General features: G+C 44.5%; 1 protein-coding gene across 1 annotated transcript in view; it reads left to right on the top strand.

The window, feature by feature from the left end:
- Positions 1-23,423, top strand: part of MAPK11 (mitogen-activated protein kinase 11) — a 59,618-nt gene that overhangs the window by 17,948 nt on the left and 18,247 nt on the right. Inside the window, exons 2-6 of the mRNA XM_015411814.1 lie at positions 10,689-10,818; positions 12,097-12,155; positions 12,527-12,638; positions 22,043-22,072; positions 22,175-22,222. Coding sequence (XP_015267300.1) covers positions 10,689-10,818; positions 12,097-12,155; positions 12,527-12,638; positions 22,043-22,072; positions 22,175-22,222 — 379 coding nt within the window. The remainder of the gene's footprint in view (positions 1-10,688; positions 10,819-12,096; positions 12,156-12,526; positions 12,639-22,042; positions 22,073-22,174; positions 22,223-23,423) is intronic.

The raw sequence follows: 23,423 nt of genomic DNA, 5'->3' as shown, positions 1-23,423 counted from the left end.
TGCTCAGTAGCTGTAGCAGCTCTGAGCACATCAGGGAGCTTTCCAAGGCCTTGCCTACCTTTCAGGCAATGGCGAGGCAGGGCTGATCTAATTAAAACAAAACAAAACAAACAAACAAACAAAAACCTAGCGGCAGTGAGGTGGCAAAGTCCAGGAAAGGGGGCCGGAGCAGCGAGGATTCAGTTTGAGCTGTGTCCACAGCCGTGAGCCTAAGCTGCATTGCAGCCTGGGCTGCATCTGCGACTTGATTTTTGGGGCCACACCTGCATCTTGCGGCTGCAGGGCGCCCCTTGCTGGCCTCCTTCCAGACGGCCTGATTTACGTGGCTGTGCCATTGCCAGATTTCCATAATACAATAGAATAAAGAAGGAGCCTTGCTTTGTTAGAATAAAGAAGGAGCCTTCACTACCCAAAGGTGTCTCAGGGCGGCTTACAAACTCCTTTCCCTTCCTCTCCCCACAACAGACACCCTGTGAGGTAGGTGGGGCTGAGAGAGCTCTTGACAGAAACTGCTCTTTTTTCAAGAACAGCTCTTATCAGAACTACGGCTTGCCCAAGGCCATCCAGCCAGGTGCAGGTGGAGGAGTGGGGAATCAAACCCGGTTCTCCCAGATTAGAGTCCGCGCACTTAACCACTACACCAAACTGGCTCTAGGGTAAGACTCCTCTCCTCTACACCAAACTCTGCTCTAGGGTAAGACTGCACTAACCAAACTGGCTAGGGTAAGACTCCTCTGTGCAAGTTGTAAGACTTCAGGGGTAGGCACTCCTAGGTGGCAATCAGTTTTGTGGGCTGCTGGTCGCGAGCCAGATTGCTGGCTCAAGACTGGTGCTAGGTGACCCACCCATGAAAAGGGCAAGGAAGTTGGTCAGGGGAGTGACACCTGCCTTGCCTGTTCCGTGCTCACTTAGTTGGTCCCTTGCTGCAATGTTATGTTAAATAGTTAATAAAGTGGCCCTTGTTTACTTCCAAACTGTTGTCTGTCTCGTTATTCCGACTGGGGGGGGGGGCAATAGCCACTCTCCTATTTTGTTTTTGTGTCTCTGTCTCAGGATGTTGGATCAGCTAGAACATTAGTCTGATCCAGAAGAGCTGCTGTTTTTGTTCTTAATGTGACAGGTCAAAAACAGACAACTGCAACTGCTGGCAAGAATATTTCTTTGCGAAGGGGCTTACAACATCATTCTCTCATCCTCCATTTTAGCCTCACAACACAGTGAGGTAGGTTAGGCTGAGAGATACAACTTATTTGACGTCATCCTGAGTTTCCATGGCTGAGTAGGGATTCAAACCTGGTCCAAAACACTAACCAATAGCCACTGACTAGTAATAATACCCAAGATGAACACAGTATGTTTCTTTGTTTCACTGGAATTATTCATCTCTGAAAGGACTCTAATGAAAATACATCTACAATCTGTGGCTGCAACATAACATGCAGTGTTCAGAGACTACTTTGTAAACGTAAAATACAGTTGAGTGATACGCTTATATTACTCTGGATCTACATTTTGTATATAACTAAGCCATTTTTTTCTTTTTCAGTTATTTACTATGGATAAAAAGGAATGTTTATCATTTTAGTCTCCAACAGAAGCTAGTTAAGTCTTTCACTGATTTGACATTGATATATTCATTTCATTTCAGTTGTCTGGCTTGGTTCAGTAGCTAAAAGCGATTAGCAGCAATACTCAAAGTACCAGTCACTCCTTTCTAGGATCACACCACTGCACAGGGTGACATAAAGGTCCTCTCTTTGGCAGAAAGATTAATAATTCAAAAACCTTTACTAGTTTCACCTGAGTTGTGATTAATCACTGTTTTTTGCCTGTGTCTGTATTATAATTGCTATGTTTGATAGGTGGAATGGGGGACAGTTTTTGCTGATCCACCCCTCCCATGGTAAAGCTCCCACTTCCCCTTCATGCTATTCCTGGGGTCTCATTTCTCCCAGAAGCAGCCTTTCAGGAGACACTTTTGACTGCAGGGGGAGGGAGGAAATCCGTTATCATTGGAAATTTTGGCAGGATCCAAGCCATTGATGTGTATCATATCCCTCTGTTCAGCAGATTTGGAAGCCTTCCTCCAACTTAGGTGGCTCTTCTGAAGACAGAAGAGTCACTGGAGTAAAGGCTCCTTCGCTGAAGGAAAGCATTGAGAGATTGGAAGTGGATTGGATGCTCACATAGGCCCTCACTTTCACTGTGCATGTCTGTAAGGTCTTCTTTGTTGTTCTGCATTGATTTTCCTCCCTTCAGCGCTCAGTTTGCTTTCTGGTCACTGTTTCCTTGGGTTTTCCGAGAGTGCTTTTGTGCTGATTTTCTCCTTGTTTTGCTTCCAAGCCGAAGGTAATTCAAAAGCATACAGATTCCCTCTGATTTCCCCCCCACACCCTTTTGCCACCCCTCAAAGGTCACTCATCCGCAGCCCCGTAGCTAGGGAATTTTTGGGGAGGGGGCGTAGAGGGGCCCACCAGCTAATTAAATGAAAGCACAATGCAGGTGGTAAGTTGGAGCACTTTGGGGGCAGCCCGGGAGGGAGGGGGCCTAGAAGAAACACTAGGGGGCCAGGCCCCATGTTAGCTACGGGCCAGCTCACCCGCCCACATAGAGGTTGTTCTGCCCACTCTGCACCTTCTGCCATCCTCCCCCCATTGTTCCCTTGGTTTAATTTTTTATATATATTTTTACAAGTGGCACGAGTCTAGTGATATGAGACTATAGCTAGTCTCGGATCACTGAATAAAAAAATTAAGATGGGGGGTTAAAAGGAGCTGTGCGAGGGTTTGTTCCCTGCTGGTATTGACTTTGGTGTAGTGGTTAAGTGCGTGGACTCTAATCTGGGAGAACCGGGTTTGATTCCCACTCCTCCACTTGCACCTGCTGGGTGACCTTGCGCAAGCCATAGCTCTGATAAGAGCTGTTCTTGAAAAAGAGCAGTTTCTGTCCGATCTCTTTCAGCCCCACCTACCTCACAAGGTGTCTGTTGTGGGGAGGGGAAGGGAAAGGAGTTTGTAAGCCACTCTGAGACTCCCTTGGGTAGTGAAGGGTGGGGTGTAAATCCAATCTCCTCTTCTTCTTCTTGAAAGGGGGATTGGAGAGGAAGCAAATGACAGTGTCCCCAGTGCAAATAATAAAAAAAGATTTCAGTGCTGCATGCAAACAAAATAAGGGGGAGGGATTGTCAGCGCGGAATGAGTTTGATATGCGATGTAAAGAGAGAGAGAGAGACTAGAATGGGAAGCCTAAAGCTTTGAAAACATTTTACCCTTTAATGCTTTAGTGAACAAAGTTTTTTGGGGGAACCATTTTGGCAGTCTCTGGAAGCCTAACATTAAAATGGCAGCTGAGTCACATGGACCTTCTGCAAACCGCTGAACTTAAGAATCACTTGGGATCAATCCATTTGGATTACAGAATGCAAACTGCACAGGACAGGCTTTTAAAAACTGCCAAGATCACAACCAGCGTGCAGGATCAAATGAGAGAATCACGATGAGAAAACCACGCAAATTTTCAAGGGTCAGGAAATCAGCATTACTATGCAGCTGCGCTAGTGCTTCAACAAAAATATCCCCCTTTTTCAATTTAGTGGCACAGCCTAGAAAAGCTCTCCAGAGCTTCTGCCAGAGGACTCCTCCCCCATACAAATTGCAGCCCTGTGCAAAGTGTGGTGGAGTTGCCAGCAACTTTGCATAAGTACACACACACACATGTTGCTGATGATCACAGCTTGCAATGCCAGTGTCAGTGGGTTCTACCATGCGTTCTCTACACTCAGCATTTTCCTCCATATATATATATGTATTTAAGCCCCCGGAGGGAATTTTTTAATTGATTTTTTAAACACTACAAAAACTAGAACATAAAAAAGGGAAAGGGAAAGCTACATATAAGGGAGAAAGTAAAGAACCCACTACTAACTAAAAACCCAAGAGAGGAGATCTCCAACTAGCTTTTTATACTTCATTCAGACTTTTCATCTTTGTACTTCTTATGAACTGTGTCAACCTTTTAACCCTTTTAACCATCCCCAGTTACATTTAATTGCATTTTCCTCCATATTATGAGATCGTGCATTTTTAACAGTGGCCGACAACACAGCAGAGAATCCCCTAGTGCTCAGCAGTATGGAAAATGGAGCTTTCCAGCTGCTTGTCAGTTTCAAAAAAGTCTTGTCAATTTCAACATCAGGTTTTCCCCTTTTGCCTGTGTTCCATTCTGTTCCCTTTCATTCATTAACACTAAAATGCATGTGCAAAACCTGAACTACGAGGATTTAAATGGGAGGCGCTTTGTGGATGCTACTGCACAGCTGAGATAGGGCCATTGTGAAAAGTTTTTTTTAAAACTTTGGACACTATCCCCCCACATGTCACAAGTGGTGTTCCACTCAGATTTAGAAAAGTGGTGTTTAAAAAAAAAAAATTGTAGCTGCAGAATAAATACACCAGAAAAAAAAGAATGGTGCATAAGGCAGGCACAGAACCCAAAGTCAAGATTAAAGGCTTAATGCTCTGAAAAACTGCAGTAAGTTGTGTGTGCGTAATGGGCCATAGTCCCTCACCCTCTCACCTTTTCTCTGTGAAACAAATTTCCCACTGTATTCTAGGGTGGCCAAGTAGACTCACCCCTCAGAGCAGGGAAGCCTCACTGGTGTCCGGGAGTTTGTCAGGGGCGCGCCGGCAGCACGTCACTGGAAGTGACGTGCTACGTGCTCAGGTTGGGGGCGTGGCCCACATCGTCGGGGGGGAACCATATAGTTTTCAGGAGGGCGCAATGGGTGAGCGAATAGCCATTGTTTGCACTGCTGAGTTGATTGATCTCTGCACCACTGGCTTATAGCTCCACAGGGGCTACTCAGCTTGGCTTGGTCCAGGGCCATTTACACTTCCCTGTCCGCTCCAGCTGTTGATGATGGTTTATTTATTATTGTTATTATATTTTATCCTTCCTTTCCACCAAGGAGTTTAGGCAAGTCACCCTTGTGAGGTGGGCTAGGCCCATGTGCTTGACGTAGGTAGACCCAGCTTCCCCAGCATTATGTGAAAACAACACTCATTCTCAGTGGTATGGAATTAGTCACACTGGACACAAGAGAATGAGCTGGATCCAGGTAGTTTTTCCACAGGTGAAAAGAGAAAGAGAATGTTCCCTTTGTAGTGACAAAATAGTTTGTAGAGATTTTTGTTTCTTTATACTTGTTTTATTATTGTTATATTGAAATGTTCAATAAAACATTTTAAAGAAAAGAGAGAGAGAGAGAATGTCCCCTTTGATCACCAAAATTACTGTGCTGGGAATGGTGGAACCTGCAGGGGTAAAAGGCGGATGCTATAGGGGGCTGAAGTAAGGAAGAGGAGTAAGTAAGATGGAGTGAAAAATCTGGTAGGATCCAAGCCATTGTCACAGAATTTCAAGGTTTTGTGAAGGGTTGTACATGAACATGGGGCAGGAGATGGTGGCTTTGGGGGGGAGGGTATAGGGAACAGAGAGAGAGAGAGAGAGAGAGAGAGCAGAAGCAAAGAACTCCTCCCCCAGCTCTAAAAATAGTAATATTACGGCTGCCCACTCTAAAGCACGTTAAAATATACTTAGAAGTTCCAGCTATAAACCTGTTTTTCTGTCCACTGAAACAAAAACAAAAGGTTACAATCCAGCTTTCAGATATGAATGAGTGGAATTGTAAATGAGTGTGTAATTACATCCATAAGTACAATTCAGGCAGTGGTGAAGCTTGCTCAGCTCTCAGCAAATTGAATAGTATTCAAGTGTCTCATTTTGTAATAAACTCCCATTAATTTTTATAGGAGTTAAATGCGTCTCACTTTTTTTGGGGGGGGGGAAGGAGATGCAGCAGACTAGTGTAAATCTCCTTTGTGTTGCAAACTTACTAGGTAGCCTTAAGGAAGTCCTTTCTCAGTCAGTGCTCTCCCCCCACCATCATTACAATACGGGGTGTTAATATCCATCAGTTTGCAAGCTGCTTTGGGTTCTGTGGACAAGGGTGACTCAGTAGATGTTGTTTATCTAGACTTTCCGAAAGCTTTTAATGAAGTTCCTCATCAAAGGCTCAGCAGTCACAGGATAAGAGGACAAGGCTTCTTGTGGATTAAAAACTGGTTAGTTAATAGGAATAGAGTGGATATAAATGGGCAGTTTTCACAGTGAAAGCTGGCAAGCTGTGGGGTACTGCAGCTCAGTACTAGGTCCTGTGCTTTTTAACTTGTTTGTTAATGATTTGGAGTTGGGAGTAAGCAGTGAAGTGGCTAAGTTTGTGGATGACACTAAATAGTTCAGGGCAGTGAAAACCGGGAAGGACTGTGAGGAGCTCCAGAGGGATCTGTTGAGGCTGGCTGAGTGGGCGTCAGTGTGGCAAATGAGGTTCAGCATGGGCAAGTGCAAAGTAATGCACATTGGAGCCAAAAATCCTAACCATAAAAAAACCATAAAATCCTAACCATAGGGTCCGAACTGATGGTAACTGAACAGGAGAAAGACCTTGGAGTTGTGGTAGATAACTCACGGAAAAGTCAACTTAGTTTGTGACTGCAGTAAAGAAGGCAAATGCTGTGCTGGGGACTGTTAAGAATGGGATTGAAAACAAACCAGCCAGTATCATAATGCCCCTGTATAAATCTATGTTATGGCCTTCTTTGGAATATTGTGTGCAGTTCTGGTAACCACACCTTTTAAAAGTTATTATAGCATTGGAAAAAGTGCAGAAAAGGGAGACTAAAATGATTAAAGGGATGAAATGCCTTCCCTATGAAGAAACGTTAAAGAAGATACAGCCCTTGAGCTTTGGAGAAATGACAATTGAGGGGTGACATGATAAGAGGTTTACAAAATTATGCATGGGATAGAGAAGGTAGAGAAAGAAGTCTTTCCCTCCCTTTTTCACAATACAAGAACTCACAGACACTCAATGAAATTAATGAGCAGTAAAATTAGAATAGATAAAAGGAAGGACTTCTTCACCCAAAGAATAATTAACAGGTGGAATTCACTGCTGCACTACATGGTGGGGGCTGTAAACATAGCTTCAAGAGGAGATTGGATAAACATATGGAACAGAGGTCCATCAGTGGCTATTAGCACCAAGGTATGGATGGAACACTATGTCTGAGGCAGTGATGTTTTGTATTCTTGGTGCTTGAGGGGCAACGGCGGGAGGGCTTCTGGACCTCCTGATGGCACCTGGGTTTGGACAATTGTATGACACAGAGTGTTGGACTGGATGGGTCATTGGCCTGATCCAACATGGCTTCTCTTATGTTCTTATGTTGGGGAGAAAGGCAATGTATAAATGAAGTAAAATGAATACAAAAATAAATTAAAAGGCCTGGGGGAAAGCCTGGAACATACATTTCTATAATACAGGGAAAGTACCAGGAAGGCCCTGTGTATAGAAAAATTTATTTCTATAGGCTTCATGCTTCCCCCTTGGAATGTATCTTGCTGACCTCCTGTTGTTCTGATTTCCTATGCAAGCCAGATGACTGACCATTTGGTCAATTGCCATGCCATAAACCAAATGGCCCTACCGAAGCATGTCAGAAACGCACGTAGGCCCAAGGGTGGGTTGGACTCTGGGGATCATTGACTGCAGAGGGTGTTCCCCAGACCTAGCCTATCCCCTGTTCTGTGGACTTATCCCTGAAATGCTTTGTCTCTGTCATGTGCTTTTTGGGAGAGACAAAGAGTTGCTTTGGAGCTGAGCACATGGCTGCATGCTTGCAAAGATGAAACTCTTGTTTCTCAAGATACTTGGACTATCCCAATGGACAATACTGACTCTTGGACCCTACCTGATGTTGGTAAATATGCTTCTTATTGTGTAGTTAGGCAAAACATTGCTTAGCCTTTCTTATTGTAGAATTCTCGTGGTCTGATGCAAGTCTGTGCTAAATAAACTTTACTCTTGTTTATAAATCCTGTCTGCTTGATGGGTAACTGGACTCCAAGGCTAAATTCCCTGTGCCTAGCTGGCTGCACGCTACCATTGAACCTTAAGGGTGCATCTCTGAGGAGGGGCTAGAGCTGGGTATTGTTGTTAATGTATTGTAAACATATAGGAGTTTTTCCCTCATTCCTAGACAGGCGTGGGGGCAGAATCCTGTACACCCTGTCTCCCGTGCATGGCCTTCTGGTTTCAGTGTGTAAGAGAACACAGGAGAGGGTTTCAGGTGATGACTGCAGCAGACAGGCAGGGACACATAAGAAACGGTCATCTTTCAGGTACACTGATCCTAGAGCATGAAATGAGTACAGTCCTAAGCTCTCCAAGGGGCTTCTATCGTACATATAGAACTCTGAATGTAGAAGAGCTTCCTTTTGTCTAATGATGGAAAAAGTGGTGCCTGCATTGGGTTCCCCTCCTGTCACATGGAATATTTCTCAGTTCAGAAACAATAATTTGGCCCCCTCACTGGCTAAACTTTGTGTTAACATTAGAACACTCGTGTGCAGTATGTGTCAGTTTTATTGTGGCGAGTGTACATAGAAGCAGAATCCTAGTTTTATTGCCTTTATTTTCAGCATGAGTCAAGGGTGAGAAATGTGGTGAAACTTAATGGTGGTAATTATGGTAAAAAAGGCAACTTTGAGGTCAGAAGGGTGGAACTACATACTTTAAAATATTGGCAGCTATGAAAGGAAATCCACAAAAGAGTTGTAAGTTCTTGAATAATCAAGGCCTAAATTGATCAAAGCCTAAAGCACATGCATTTGTATTGGGCTCGTTTATTATCAGTGGCGCCTAAGGCAAACTTTATAGCATTGTAAATTGCTGAATTTTAATTACTGGTCCGCATATAAAGATTACATACAGCATACAAGTGTTTGGCAGGCTCAATTAACACTTGGTGCTACTAGACAGTGTGGCAGACTCTGTAATTGATAGAGGCTCCTGTCTGTTCACCAGGGGCCCAAAATTCAAATCGTAGTGTTCCCCAGGGAGTCTTGAATTGGAGTCATGGGAGATAAAAAGCCAAATTAACTAAGCTAATTCTCTGGTTCTCTGTTATGGCAGATGGGAGAAGGCTATTACCTGGGGATAATCCTTGTGTTGTTATTACAAGAAGGACTGCTTTGCTGGGAATGCATCTTCATGCAGAGGGTAATTGTCATGAGAGAATGAATGAAAGATGCACACAGGTAGTGAGGTAAACTTTTCTAAAGGGGACTCAGCTTTTGTTTGACATGGAAAGAGGCTACAGGCAACCACATTGGTCCAAAACCAAAAGCCATATAGTACTTTTTAAGAACACCAACCAAAATAACACAAAACAGTGTGCAAGCTTTTGAGTTCTTCAGAACTCTTCATTGGAGGTAGTTAACTAACTGCTGGTATTTAACTTTGCAATTACATGCTTCCATTTTTCGTTTCTTCTTCCCAGCATACCAGTGTGCTGTCTGATATTACCAACTAGCCACATGGAGTGGCCTGTGAAATCAGTTAAGCATCCTTCAGATATCCCCTGGGATGTACACAAAGGAAACTTAACAATATGGCCTGAAAGATGCCTCCCCCCTCTTTCAATAAGTAGACTGAGAACTTGAAAACTCACATGCTGTTTTAGGTTGGTCTTAATAATTATGTGGTGTATGTTTTTCTTTAATTCAGCTTTTTGTTCAGTGTTTATTCAGTAATGTTGAACGTTCAACCTATGTGCTCTGGTTACTTGGAGAGCAACTGAAGCTGGTAAACATCATGGTATTGCCTAATCTGTGTCTGGTCGCTGGGGCCTGGATAGATCTTGTCAGATCTTGGAAGCTAATTAGCATTAGCCCTAGCCAGTACCAGAGAAGTCCAGGGTTGCTATGTAGGCAATGGCAAACTACCTCTGTCTCTTCCCTTGAAAACCCCCCACGCCATAAGTAGCAAAAAAAAATAAGATAGCAAAAAAGGGCTGATCCTTGCGTTGCATAGTATACAAGTGCAAGCTAATGGCATCCTCTTATTGGGATGCACCCTGTGGTCTGTGGATGGTGCTGACTTTCAGATTTGTCACTCATGTTGCTATTGGGTAGGGTTGCCAGCTCCACATAGGGAAATGCCTGGAGATTGGGGATGGAGACTGGAAAGGGTGGGACTTGGGTAGTGAAGGGACTTCAGTGGGGAGTAATACCATAGAGTCCACCCTCCAAAGCTGCCACTACCTCCAGGGGAAATAATCTTTTTAGCCTAGAGGAGATTGGCTGCTCAGTTGGGTATATGACAGACTTGACTAATGCATGCTTGTTCATGCTGTTGTTGACATAGTTACATTTGTTGTTTATTTACCTTTCTTTCCCCCCCCCCTTGCTTCATATCATATCCATGCAAGGCTTTGATTATGGCTCTATTTCCTCAGGCAGATTCACTGTTCCAACATTATAATTCATAATCTGCAACACTGAACTGGTGCAAGATACCTTGTGCTAGGATCTGTCTGTCATTCATATATCTATGCTTCGCATAGTCACAGTTCATTCAGATGAGGTATTTCAGTGTCTGAAGTGTTAACTGGTTTATTTTTTCCACTCACCAGAACACAGTTTATTTGTTTACAGTGGGCTGATGTTTAAATATATATACAGTCTGTAAGAAATGAATGAAAAGGACATTGTCTCAAAGATAGATTTCAAAGTCAGAAAACTATAGATGACAAAACCAAAACAAAACCCCCTTTATTCTGTTTCAGTTCAGCATATGATACCAAAACAAGACAGAAGGTGGCAGTCAAAAAGCTTTCGAGACCTTTCCAATCCCTTATCCATGCCAGAAGGACTTACCGGGAGCTTAGATTACTCAAGCATATGAAACATGAAAATGTGAGTGAAGAGACTGGGTCATGAGTATTGTTAATAGAGCACATGTAGCTCATCTTTCATATCATCATCATCATCATCAGAAAGCACATGTGCATCACTATACACTTCAATAACTCAAGATTGTTTGAACCACTGGTTGTAATCCTCTGTCTCCTGTACCCAAATTCCTTAATTTAGTCTTGCACTTAAAAATAGAATTTACTAGCATGGTAATACAAATGGGATCATTGCTGGTATGAAGTACAGGATTGAATTCTTTGGCTCTGCCCCACCCACCAGCCCCTATCCTGGGCATTTTTGTTCCAGCTTTGATAGAGCACCTCTGTATGTGCAACCTGCATGCTTGTAAGCCTGTTACTAGAACCGTGTTTCTTACAATGTGGATGGAACCTCTGAACATGAGCACAGTTGACCACATTGGGATGTGCATTCACAGGCAAAGAAGACAGTGCCAGAGCATCTGGTCGTAATGGGGTAGATGGGGAGCTTGTCTACCTGAGCCTTCTCTCTCACTATGTGTATTGCCCTGTATACGCGTTTCTTCAGTACATATGACAGATTTGGACACAATGCACATTCTCCTTGCTGTACCAGTCACTGTCACAACTATCTGGAGCCAGACAAGGGCTGCTGTATTGTTCACCTAACAACAGTTATTAAGCGGAGCAGCAGAATATAAATGCGGGCTTGAACCATTGATGTTCTTGGAGCAAATAGAACACCCCCACACACAAACATTTTCTCTGGGATCTCTGCAGGATCCTAGGCTGAGCTCAGGTCATTCCACTCTAGTGCTTTTACAGCAGAAGTCAGTTTGGAATGATCCTAATAGGTTGCCAGATTGAGGTATTGCGTATCCATCTTCCTTTTTCGTCATGAAGCAGGTGTCCAACATTGTAAAAAGTTGTGGGGGGGGAGGCATAAACGTGTCTTTAATCATATTGATGTACATGCAACATTTTAGAAATGAAGAGGCCTGAAGCCTTTCAGAAGCATGGGGAGTGGCCAAAGGCTTGGATAACTGGGGAGTCTATCTGCCAAATGCATGAATGTGGAGATAAGACGGGCTCAAGATACTGGAGGGGACACAATGGAAATCCTGATTTGCTCATATGGTGTAAAGTTGGATGCACTAAATTTCATGAGTTTAAATGCATTTAGCCCTTTTGTTCTACTGTTGCCAGTATCCTGACGACAGAAATGTGTAGATACAGATAGCAAACACATCGAGTTGCCACTTGCATTTCTCAAGATAAAATGTCATCTCTTCTGTTTCAGGTTATAGGATTACTAGATGTTTTTACACCTGCAGCATCAATAGAAAATTTTAATGAAGTGTAAGTAAAGTTTGACATACAGGTGAACAGTGGGAATGCCACAGGAACACCATGGACATGATCCGGCCAAAGTAAAGCATGTGTAAGGCCTGTGGATTTCAGTGTGAAAGTTAACCTTAACTTTCTCTCTCTGAAAGAGATAACACTTAAAAATATTGTATTTTGACTGGATCAACCTCTATGTTATTTCTTAGAGCAGGCAGTATGATTTTCTCATATTGATGACGATGAAATAGGGTTTGGTCATATATTTCATGTCATTGATTAATGACTTTCTGTAATAGCACTAAATGCTATTAATCACATTTTAATTGCCTTTTTCTGTAAAGAAGTAGATTTAAATGTCATGCAATCTTTTTTCTTTTGCATAGGTATCTTGTCACAAATTTAATGGGTGCTGACCTGAACAATATTGTGAAGTGCCAGAAATTGACAGATGACCATATACAGTTTCTTATATACCAGTTACTTCGAGGACTTAAGGTAAAAGCTGATTGATATTTAAAAGGTCTCAAAAAAGCTGGAATCTCTCTGTGGTTAATTTTTATTGCACATACATTGATAATTTTGTAATAATTTGTTTTAACTTTCTAACAACATTGTAAGACGTTTACTACACATATTGCATATTGGGATATAATTTGTACTGCAAGCCAAATTCCTATGTATCGGAGCAGAAAAAGTCCCAGAAAGCTGTTATTGGCAGTAATTGTTGTATTTTACAGTACTACCACATCCAATGCTTGAAAACATACTTTGACTTAGGACAGAATGTTTTGTTTGCATAGATTCACCCCTCCCCTTGTGCATATTGAATAATTCACGCCAGTATGGTTCCTTTAGAAAGCTATAATTTGGGTTTTTTAAAATTTGGTATAATAAAAACTATGATTTGATACACAGGCATTCATGAATTTCAAAGGAAAACATTTAAAAGCATCTAAAATTAATAATTCTTTTTTATACTCAAGGTGTTTTTCCTGCCCCAAATCTCTCGGTAGAGAGGTAAATATTCTCTAGGTTGGCAGGAAGTCATGTATCTCTCCAATACACTTAAATTGGTTCCCTGGATCATGGTTTTCTTAATGAAATTCTGTAGTGCTTTTCTACCCCAATGCATTATTTGTTTATTTAAAACATACTTACGTTGCATTTCCACCCGATCAGGTGGAAACATAAAAACATTAAAACATTTGAACAATTAAAAATAACTTTAAGTTATGCAACAATTCCATCAGAACACAAATAAACAATATCAGAATCAGAGAGGAAGGCCAACAATGGTTATTGGGGGTATGCCAAATTAAATTTAAAAAGTCTTCATCTGCTGGTGGAAGACACTGATAGATGGAGACAGATGAATCCCCCTGGGGAGGAAGTTCCAAAGTTTTGGTGCGCCAACTAAGAAAGCCCTTTCTCAGGTTGCTACCCGCCATTACGTGGGCTGCAGTGGGGGGAAACCCTATCCCAGTGGCAAAATGCATGGATTTCTGTGGGGGTTTTTTCACCCCTTACTGTTTTTTTTGTTTTTGATTACAGAAAGTGTAAATGGTAACTGACTGTACTTTGGAGACAGTGTTATTACTGTACAAGTGACAGTCTCTTAAAAGGGAAACGTTCTGGGGCCATTTTTCTTCTACATACTGCCAAAAATGGACAACCAGGGTGTAGAAATACCCTGCAAGTATTATTTAAGTAGATTACAGTGCAGTCTTAAGAAAAGTTGCACCCTTCTAAGACCATTTGGTTTAGTAGTCTTAGAAGAGTGTAATTTTATTTAGGACTGCATTGCTAAAACGACATACCTATATAAGAGGTACAATTGTTTTAGTTGGGTAAGGTCTAAGGAGGGATAGCACAGCAGAGATCCTCTGAGGTAGAGGGAATTAAAGCCCTTTATTGGAAGCACTGGGGCTGTAGGTGTGAGCCCTCTTCTGCTCATTGTATCCTCACAACATTACAGACCAAAGCGATGATGTCAAAACACGCAGTTAATCAATTGATTTAAGCGTGCATGAAAAACTGTTAAATGCTCTTTGAAACAAAAAGGTTTTACAGACATAGGTTAATAGAAAGGGGGCTTCGGATAATCCATTCCTGAGTACCAAGACAATAAAGATTCCGTTTGGATAGAGGACAGATGAATAACCTATGAAGAATGTATGCAGAAAGGGACTCACAGGTTCATTCTTCACAGGGTTGTAGAGGATGCATGGCTTCATATCGCCTTGCAGAGTCAAAAGTAAAAACCCAGCAATAGCACAACTACTTTCTCCGGTGGTCCAGGAGTGGGGCAGTCCTTGACTCCTTACTCCTGGGAAAGCAGCTCCCCCTTCCGTAGGCAGGGCCGGCAAACTTTGATCCCAGAGGGGAGGGGCTTATCCTCTGATCCCCAGTCTTACTGGCCCTGCCTTCTGAGCAGGATGTACTGGCTGTGCTCTGAAGAGCACGAAGATCCCAGAAGATACCAGAAGGTCAGAAGAAGAAGTGGAGACCTAAAGGGCAATGGGAGAAGGTACTTACCTTCCAGCCCTAAAACATATTAGAGAGCTGCAGGCCTCGAATTACAATGGATCCGGCGCCAGCTGTCCTGGGAGGCCCCCAGGCGGTTGTGGCACCGAGAGGAATGCCTCGGACCTTGCTTGGAATGCAGCGGTAAACTGCTCTTCCCCCCCCCATCCAGCCGCAGCGGTGTTCGGCGGTTTGGGGGACAGACGCTCAGTGAAGAGCCTGGGGAGAGCAGAGGCAAGAGAGGCAGCCGAGGGTGGTGCAGAATCTCTGTCGCCGTCCCTTTCGGCATTGGAATGGAGCCCCCTTCTTGTTCCAGATCATGGCGAGGAGGGACGTGTCTCCTGTGCAGTCTACCCGGTCAGCTGAACCATGGTAGGACTGTATCCATTGAGAACTGGCAAGGTGTGGAGGGGGAGAGAGAAAGAGGATTACCCCCCCTCCTCCAGTTTTCTTTTCCCCGCCCTTTACTCCTTTCTTCTGGATCTGGATAGGAGGTTCTTTAAAAGGACAAATTGCTTCTGGTCCATGGGTCAGGTCTCTAGCAGGGACATTTTACAGTCCTTATTGCTGGGCCTTTGGGAAAGGGAGCAACAATAGACAGCCTACTTCTTCCCCACCTGATTCAGCTGATGTGGGTGGGGTAGGGCTCCATTTTGGGGCTCTGTTAGGAGAGTGATGGTGGCTCACTTTCAGGTTCCCCTAAAATGGCTGAGAAGGCAGGAACATCTAGCTCCCAAGGCACAGAGAGTCTTAACCCTTCACAGATTACCAATATAGCCTCCCAAAATACTGAGCCCTCAGGAGAGGAAGCCCAGTCAAATTTCTCTCCTGGCTTAGAGAGGAAATGAGAGAGACTTCACTGGTCTAGGGCAACAGGCAGCTTCTTCCTAGGCTACTGTCCTCTCTGCTAAAAGAGACAGGAGCCCCAGTATAGAGGGCAGCCCTCCTCCTAGAAATACAGGCCTCCCAAGCATAGTGCCAGAAAAAAGGTGAACTATTAGAGCAGGAGAAAGAAAAGGGTGCCTGTCATTCAATCTAGACTCTTGCTCCTAATCTCTATAATAGAATATGGGCTAAGGTCATGAGGGCACTAGAGTTTACATACTCTCCAAAGATACAGGAAGACAAGGAGGTTCCTGGGTTCTTTCCTGTAGGCTCTGACAAAGCCATTCCCAAGTGTGCCGCTTCCTGTGGCATTATATAATATCATTACGGCAGTATGGGAACACCCAGCCTATCCAAAGTCTGGGAAACCCAGTGTTTAATAAACTCTGCTTTCTTATTCCAGGAGCCACAAAGAAGTTCAAACTTCCTATGGTGGATGATTCAATTAACTTATAAGTGTCTACTTCTCTGTTTCCCGTGGATGCTGATGGACTCCCAAAAAAGACAAGGGAGTTGCAAAGGCACTGCGTAGAGTTTTTTTGAGGCGCTTGCCATCTCCCTTAGAGTATCAGCTATGGGATCCCTGTTTGCTCAAGTGGCCTACCTGTGGGCCTCAGAGCTAACTTCTGTAGACAGTGACATACCAAAGAGCCTTAAAGATGAGCTAAAACAGATAGCTCTAGCCACAGCATTTGCGACAGAAGCCTCTTTGGATGCCATACAACTCACAGCGAGGGCTATGGCATGTCGTACAACGGCCAGGAGAAATACGTGGCTGGGACACCGGAATGCAGATCCAGCAACAAGGACCAAGGTGGCAGTGGTATCTCTCAAGGGAGTTAACCTTTGAAGAGCAGGCCTGGAATGTTACTTGGTGAAAGGCAAAGGCAAGTCATGGGTGCTACCGTCAAAGAAGAAGGATATGAATTCTAGAAGGAGACCACAGTCTTTTTGAGACCTCAGTCGTGATGATAAACAACAAATGGAAGATATAGGCGCAAGAGGATAGCTTTCTCTGGGCAGTGGCACCAGGCTGTGTCGGACAAGTGGTTCCTGGAGACGCTGGCTCATGGCTACGCACTAGAGTTCAAAAGAGTTCCAAGCAACGTTTCTTGGATATCTCATGGGAAAGATCACCAGGAAAAACACAAGATGATGTTACAGGCAATCTAACATCTGTTGGACACTGGAGTGATAGAGATGGTGCCGAGACAGAGAGTTCGCTAGGAATTTAGTCCATCCCTTTACGATCACCAAGAAGAATGGGAACACTAGGGGCATCTCGGACTTGAAGTGGCTCAACAAACATGTGCAATCACAAAAGTTCAAGATGGAAATGTTGAGGTCCATTTATTTATTTTTTCCCTCCATACATGCAGGGGACTTCATGGTCTCCATAGACCTGGCGGAAGCCTATCCGCACATCCTGACAAGGGATAATCACAGGAAATTTCTAAGGTTCACATATCACAGCAAACATTTCCAATATTGAGCCTCGCCCTCTGGACTCAAGTCCTCGCCTCAGATATTCTCCAAGGTCCTGGGGACACTAGTGGCCTTCCTAAGTCTGAGAGGAGTGGTCCTGTTTTCCTTACTTGGAAGACGTTTTGATCCAGGCAGAGTCCAGTCACCAGGTGAGCCTACACTTGGACTTTATAATCCAAGTATTTAGTGTTTAGTCATGCTGGCCACATGACCATGGAAATGTCTTCGGACAGCGCTGGCTCTTCGGCTTTGAAACTGAGATGAGCACCGCAACCCTAGAGTCGGTTTGGCTGGCTTTTGAGCAAGGGAACCTTTACCTTTACCTTACTACAGGGACATGGTTGTGCTATTAACAGGGAGAAGAGGACCCTGGAGCCAACTCAAGTAATTACACACTTGGGAGTGTGGATAGACACAAGACAGGACAGGGTTCTTCTGCTCCAGGAGCGGTTAGTAAAATTTCTCACTTATCTTTCATCAGGTCCTGAACATTTAGACACGAGGTGATGACTTTAGTATGTCTCCTGGGCATGATGGTGTCGTGCCAAGATCTACTACCGTGGCATACAGTTCATATGTATTTCTTTATTCCTTTATTCTTTATTCACTACCAGAAGGAAATAGACTACAAGATAGTCAAGAAGGTAGAGTTACCACAGTCTGTGTGGACAGAGTTACAGTAGTGGCTAGTTCCAACTCTGTTCACAGAAGGGATACTTCTAAGTGAACCCCATGGGACACATGGTCAAGACACCTGGTCGAAGCCGGAAACACCCTGGAATTTGGGACCATAAAGTTGACCCTGGCTTGCCTGCAGACGCAACTGGTAGGCAGTCATGTTCTGATTCAAATGGATAACATGATGACGAAAGTCTATATTAACAGATAGGGAGACATGCAATCCCAACGGCTACACCGGGAAGCAATGCAAGTGATGCAATGGGCAGAGTAGCATGTGCTGTCCTTAAAGGCCACACATATGGCAGGAAGAGAAACATGTTAACAGAGGGACGCCTTCCAACAGAATAGCGAAAGATTTGGAAGGCAGAGGTTGATCCTTTCACGAAGAGACAGACCATCAAGTTAAAAAAAAAGGTTTACGTCCAAAACTCACATGAAAGGGGCACTAGGAATGGACGCCCTGTTCCTAGCATGGCCGAGAGCTCTACTCTATGCCTTGTCGTTCCTGACTCTAATTCCCAGAGTGGTACAGCAGGCAATAGATTAAAGAGCAGATGTGATTCTGATGGCACCCTTTTTGTCCACAGAGGACTGGGTTCCAGGACCTCATGAGCCTATCCAGACAGGATCTATGGTGGCTGCCTCTCAGACGGGACCTTCTATCTCAGGAGATGACCGTTCATCTGCAACTGAACATGCTACAACTCACAGCGTGGAGGTTGAGAGGAGACAGTTAGCAGCTCTAGGATGTGAGACAGAGATGGTTTCCACACTCTTGGCATCCAGAAAATTTTCTATGACCAAAATATATGACAGATCCTGACAAACATCTTCTAACTGGTGTGGAGAGCAGGGGTGGACCCAATGCGGGCGCAGATGGGCATGGCTTTTCTCCAACAGGGTCCAAGTAAAGGGTTGAGTACTAGTTCTCTTAAGGCGACAGGTAATGGCCCTTTCCACGATTGGAGGGGCTAGGGAAGGTAGGTTTTTCCCCATCACCCACACATATGGCGGTTTTTGAGGGGGGCCTTCCTCCTCAATTCACCACCGGTACACAGGTTCTCCGCATGGAATTTAAATGCAGTGCTGTGAGCACTATGCAAGGAGCTGTTTGAACCAATGGCATCATGTCCCATGAAAGATATTACTCTGAAAACAATTTCTTAGTGGGGATCAGTTCAGCGCGTAGGTTTTTGGGGCTGAGAGCTTTGTCGGTACACACAGATTTATGTACCTTCTACGATGACAGGGTCGTCCTCAGACCAGCCCCAGTGTTCATCCCCAAAAGTTAACTCCTGGTTCCATATATAGGAAGATATGGTACTTCCCTCCTTTTCTTCAAACCCTGGCCATGAGATGGTGACGGTCTGGCATCATCTGGACGTGCACAGGGCTTTGAGTTTTCTATATGGACAGGACCAGGGGGTTGAGATAGACTGAATCCTTGTTTGGGTTTGTTAGTCAGTTGTCCCTGGGAAAGAGGGTCTCCATTTCTGCCCTGAGCAGGTGGATAAGGATCCGTCAGGCATACAAGGTGTAGGGGTTAGTACCTCCAGTAGGGGTCACAGGGCACTCTATGGGGGGCAGTCACATTGGTGGCATATAGGGCCTTGCCACCCCTAGAAGTCACTTGTAAGGTGGTGACACGGAGATTTGTCCATTCCTTTACAAAGTACTATAGGATTAACAAACTAGCCTTGGCAAAAGCAGTATTTGACAGTAGAGGGCTCCTTCAGGCCCTGTAGGCACCGGAAGTTGTGTGACCCACCCGGGGGGAGCACTGCTTTTTGCTTTCCCAGGAGTAAGGAGTCAAGGACTGCCCCACTCTGGACCACCGAGAAGGAAGCTTCACGGTAAGTGAATACAAATCTTCCATTTCCTTGTGTCTTTCAAGATGTGATAAGGACAACATTCAGTTCAGTCAGACTTATTTATGTATTATTTATTTATTTATTAAATTTCTGCCCCGCCCTCCCACCGAAGCGGCTCAGGGCGGATTACAAGCAATTTAAAACCAACATTTGGTTAAAACCAACAATTACAAAATAATATACAGTTCCATAAAACCCCAGCTAATACATCCTATGATAAAGTGCTAGTGCGACACCACCGGCGTAATCGGTTCTTATTGGAATGCCTGGCGAAACAGTTCCATTTTAATGGCTCTACGGAACTGCTGGAGGTCCCATAGAGCTCTAATCTCATGAGGGAGCTTGTTCCACAACGTTGGCACCGCCAGGGAGAACGCCATGGTCCTAGTTACCGCTAACCTGGCATCACTAGGCCCAGGGGGGGCCAGATGGTTTTGCATTCCCGATCGCAGTGCTCTTGGGGGAACATATGGGGAAAGGCGGTCCCTCAGGTAGGCAGGCCCCAGACCATTTAGCACCTTGAAGCGAATCCGGAACGCTATTGGAAGCCAGTGCAATGACCAGCACAGGCTGGATGTGCTCCCACCTGGGGAGGCCCATCAACAGCCTGGCTGCCACATTTTGCACCAGCTGCAGCTTCCGGAGTTGCCCCAAGGGCAGCCCCATGTAGAGAGCATTGCAGTAGTCTAGCCTCAAGGTGACCATAGCATGGATCACTGAATCTAGATCATTGCGTTCGAGGAAGGGGACCAACTGCCTAATCAGCCAAAGATGGTAGAAGGCTGCTTTGGCAGTGGCTGTTACCTGGGCCTCCATTGTCAGGGAAGCATCCAGGAGCACTCCCAAACTCTTGACCCTCGGCGCTAGTACCAACGGTGCCCCACCGAAGGCTGGAAGTGGGGCCCCTAACCCCAGACTGCTCCAATTTAGGCAAAGGACCTCCGTCTTCATTGGATTCATTGGATTTCAGCCAACTCAGCCTAAGCCATCTCGCCACGTCCTGCAATGCCCGGTCCAGATCTTCCGGGGTAGAGCCAGACTGACCACCCAACAACAGATAGAGCTGGGTGTCATCTGCATATTGATGACACCCAAGCCCATGCCTCCAGGCAAACTGGGCAAGGGGGCGCATATAGATTTTAAATAACATTGGGGAGAGCACTGCCCCTTGGGGCACTCCACAAACCAGTGGGTGCCTTCGGGACATCTCCTCCCCAAGTGCCACCCTTTGTCCCCGACCTTGGAGAAAGGAGACAAGCCATTGCAAGGCCAGCCCCCGAATCCCCAAGTCGGCAAGGCGGTGGGCGAGCAGCTGATAATCAACCATGTCGAACGCCGCCAACAGATCTAACAACAGCAGCACTGCCATCCCGCCCCGATCCAGATGCCTCTGAGGTCATCTGTGAGGGCGACCAGTGCTGTCTCCATCTCGTAACCCAAACGGAAGCCGGACTGGAAGGGATCCAGCGTGGAAGTGTCATCCAATTTTGATTCTGAAAGGACAATCAGAAACAATATTTGAGAATACTTGGACAAGATTTTATAAGTGGCTTGAAAATTAAACTAACAAGATAACATAGACATTTTAATCTTTTAAAGACTCAAAAAAGATATTTCCAATATATTTGCAAATCTTAAATTTAACAAGATAAGGTGATGAAAATTACAAGTAACTAGGTATATGCACGTTAAGAAGAATGTAAAGAAATTGAGCAAATATTCCCTTTTGTGTGTTGTTTTGTGGAAAATAAAAATTCTTTTTTTAAGAAAAAGAAGAAGAGAGGACAGCATTATGAAAGTGGAAATTAACTGCCATTATTTGCCCCCCCCCATCCCAGTGTAGTAACCATAATCTTGTGAAGAGCTGTCTGTAAGCTTTGGTTCCGCAGTGAGCCAAATGTCACCTCGCGTCCTGCCATCCCTTTACCATTTAGAATCGAAGAGAAATGAGAACCCAGTGATGCTCCACTCACTAGGCAGCAAAGACCTTCAGGATGTTGAACAAGTTGCTTTAGAGGGTGGGGACTGTCTGGTAAAAGATCTGCTGCACTGCTTCAGTTTTGAGGGTCAGTTCTGTTTTTACACAAATGTACCCGCTTGTTTGCCACTCAGAATGCAGTGTGCTAGGGATGGAGATGAAGACGACTATCTGAGCCGGTAGATTCCCTGGGATGGAAACATGGGTCACCCTTTCCTTTCCCTTGACTCTCTCCCAAGGATATATCTGGTTGAAATTTTAATTTGAATTCCCATATCTGAAATTGTTTACAGGGTATGATACTCATTTTTGCTTCTCATCTGAAAAACTATCTGCTTGCCGCACAGATGCAGGCCGCCCTAAACCTTTGCTCTGTAGAAAGAGCTCATCCAGCATGGGTTATGGCTAATAGCTGTCTTTAACCACTCATGTTTGACTTCAATTACTGACCTTCCCTGTTTCTGTTTTTCCTATAGTATATTCATTCAGCTGGGATCATTCACCGGGTAAGGCATTGTGTTAGTGCTATAATACAGTAGGTTAATTATCAGTCAGGTTTGTGGCAGTGGTATAGTTACTATACTAATACTCTCTCTGTTCTGATGCAGGACTTGAAGCCCAGTAACCTAGCTGTAAATGAAGACTGTGAATTAAGGGTAGGATTCATGCTATTTTGGTTATTTCAGTGAAGTTCGGAACCATGCATGTTTAAAAGCAAATGTGATTCAGGCTTGTAGAGATTTTTGTGGAGTCCATTTTTGACTGTTACCATTATTGTATTATCAACATCCTCACCAGTGCTAGTCAGTATTTTTTCAAACAGACAACAAGCTCAAAATACTCCATCTATGTAAATGTAATTTAAAATTGAATAGGAAGGTCTCTGAATGGGGTGCTGTGAACAGGTTTGGTTCCATGTTCGAAGTGACCCTGTAGAAACCTGCTTGTATGAAAAATGTTCTGCTTTCAGGCCCTTCTAGTAGGCATGATGGATACTACACAACTACTATATTACAGTACAAGAGTAGTGTATATCTTTATCTCTGTCTGTCTGTCTATCTAAATCTAGCTATATATATATATAAAAAGCTATTCTGGTAATGCACCCATCAATCAACCGCTTTTGTTATAATAAATGCTCATATTTCTGATTTTCCACACTGTTCCATTTTGGAAGACTTAGCCAACAGTGTTTTATCCAGCCTTTATGCAGCAGCAGCAAATGATCAAATGCCTTCAGTCGTTTTGTTCACCATTTATTTATATGTACCAGTGGGGACCCACAAGGATTTCCAGAGGGAATCTCATTTTCCCTTCTCCCAGTATTTCCTCTTCTTTCCCTTCCCTAAAAGGCCCCGTAGCCTCTCCTTCTTTCCTGCTTCCTTCTTTCCTTCCCATCCACTAGCCAGCCTTCTTTTATCTGCCCCCCTGTATTCAGTTTTCCCTCTTTTCCTCCCCCTGGCAGTCTTTCCTTGTGTGGTGCTTGCTGCTATGCTAGGCTGAGTTGTGTGGTGCCAGCCAATTGCATGGGGGGAAGCTGTAAGGAATTGTGGAGGCACCTCATTTTACCCTCTACCCCCTTTCCCCCACTAGTTCCTCTTTCTTTCCTCCTGACATCCCCAATATTCTCAGCTTTCCCTGTTTCCTTCCAGTCACCAGTCAACCTAACTTTATCTGCCCCAGCTGTCCCTCCTTCCATCCTTCTTGTAACCTCTACCTGGGAACACTGTGGCTAAGTTTCACAGTGAGGGTTGCAGCACCCAGCTGTGTGGTGCGGAACCTGCTGGGACATACAGAGGGCACCTCACTTTCCCCTGTATCTCCTTTCCTGCACTATCCCCCCCCCCGGCAGCCCCC

This window comes from Gekko japonicus, unplaced genomic scaffold (genome assembly GCF_001447785.1).
Source record: "Gekko japonicus isolate JY-2015 unplaced genomic scaffold, Gekko_japonicus_V1.1 scaffold283, whole genome shotgun sequence".
NCBI classification, from domain to species: Eukaryota; Metazoa; Chordata; class Lepidosauria; order Squamata; family Gekkonidae; genus Gekko; species Gekko japonicus.
This window is presented reverse-complemented; position numbering and strand designations above follow the sequence as displayed.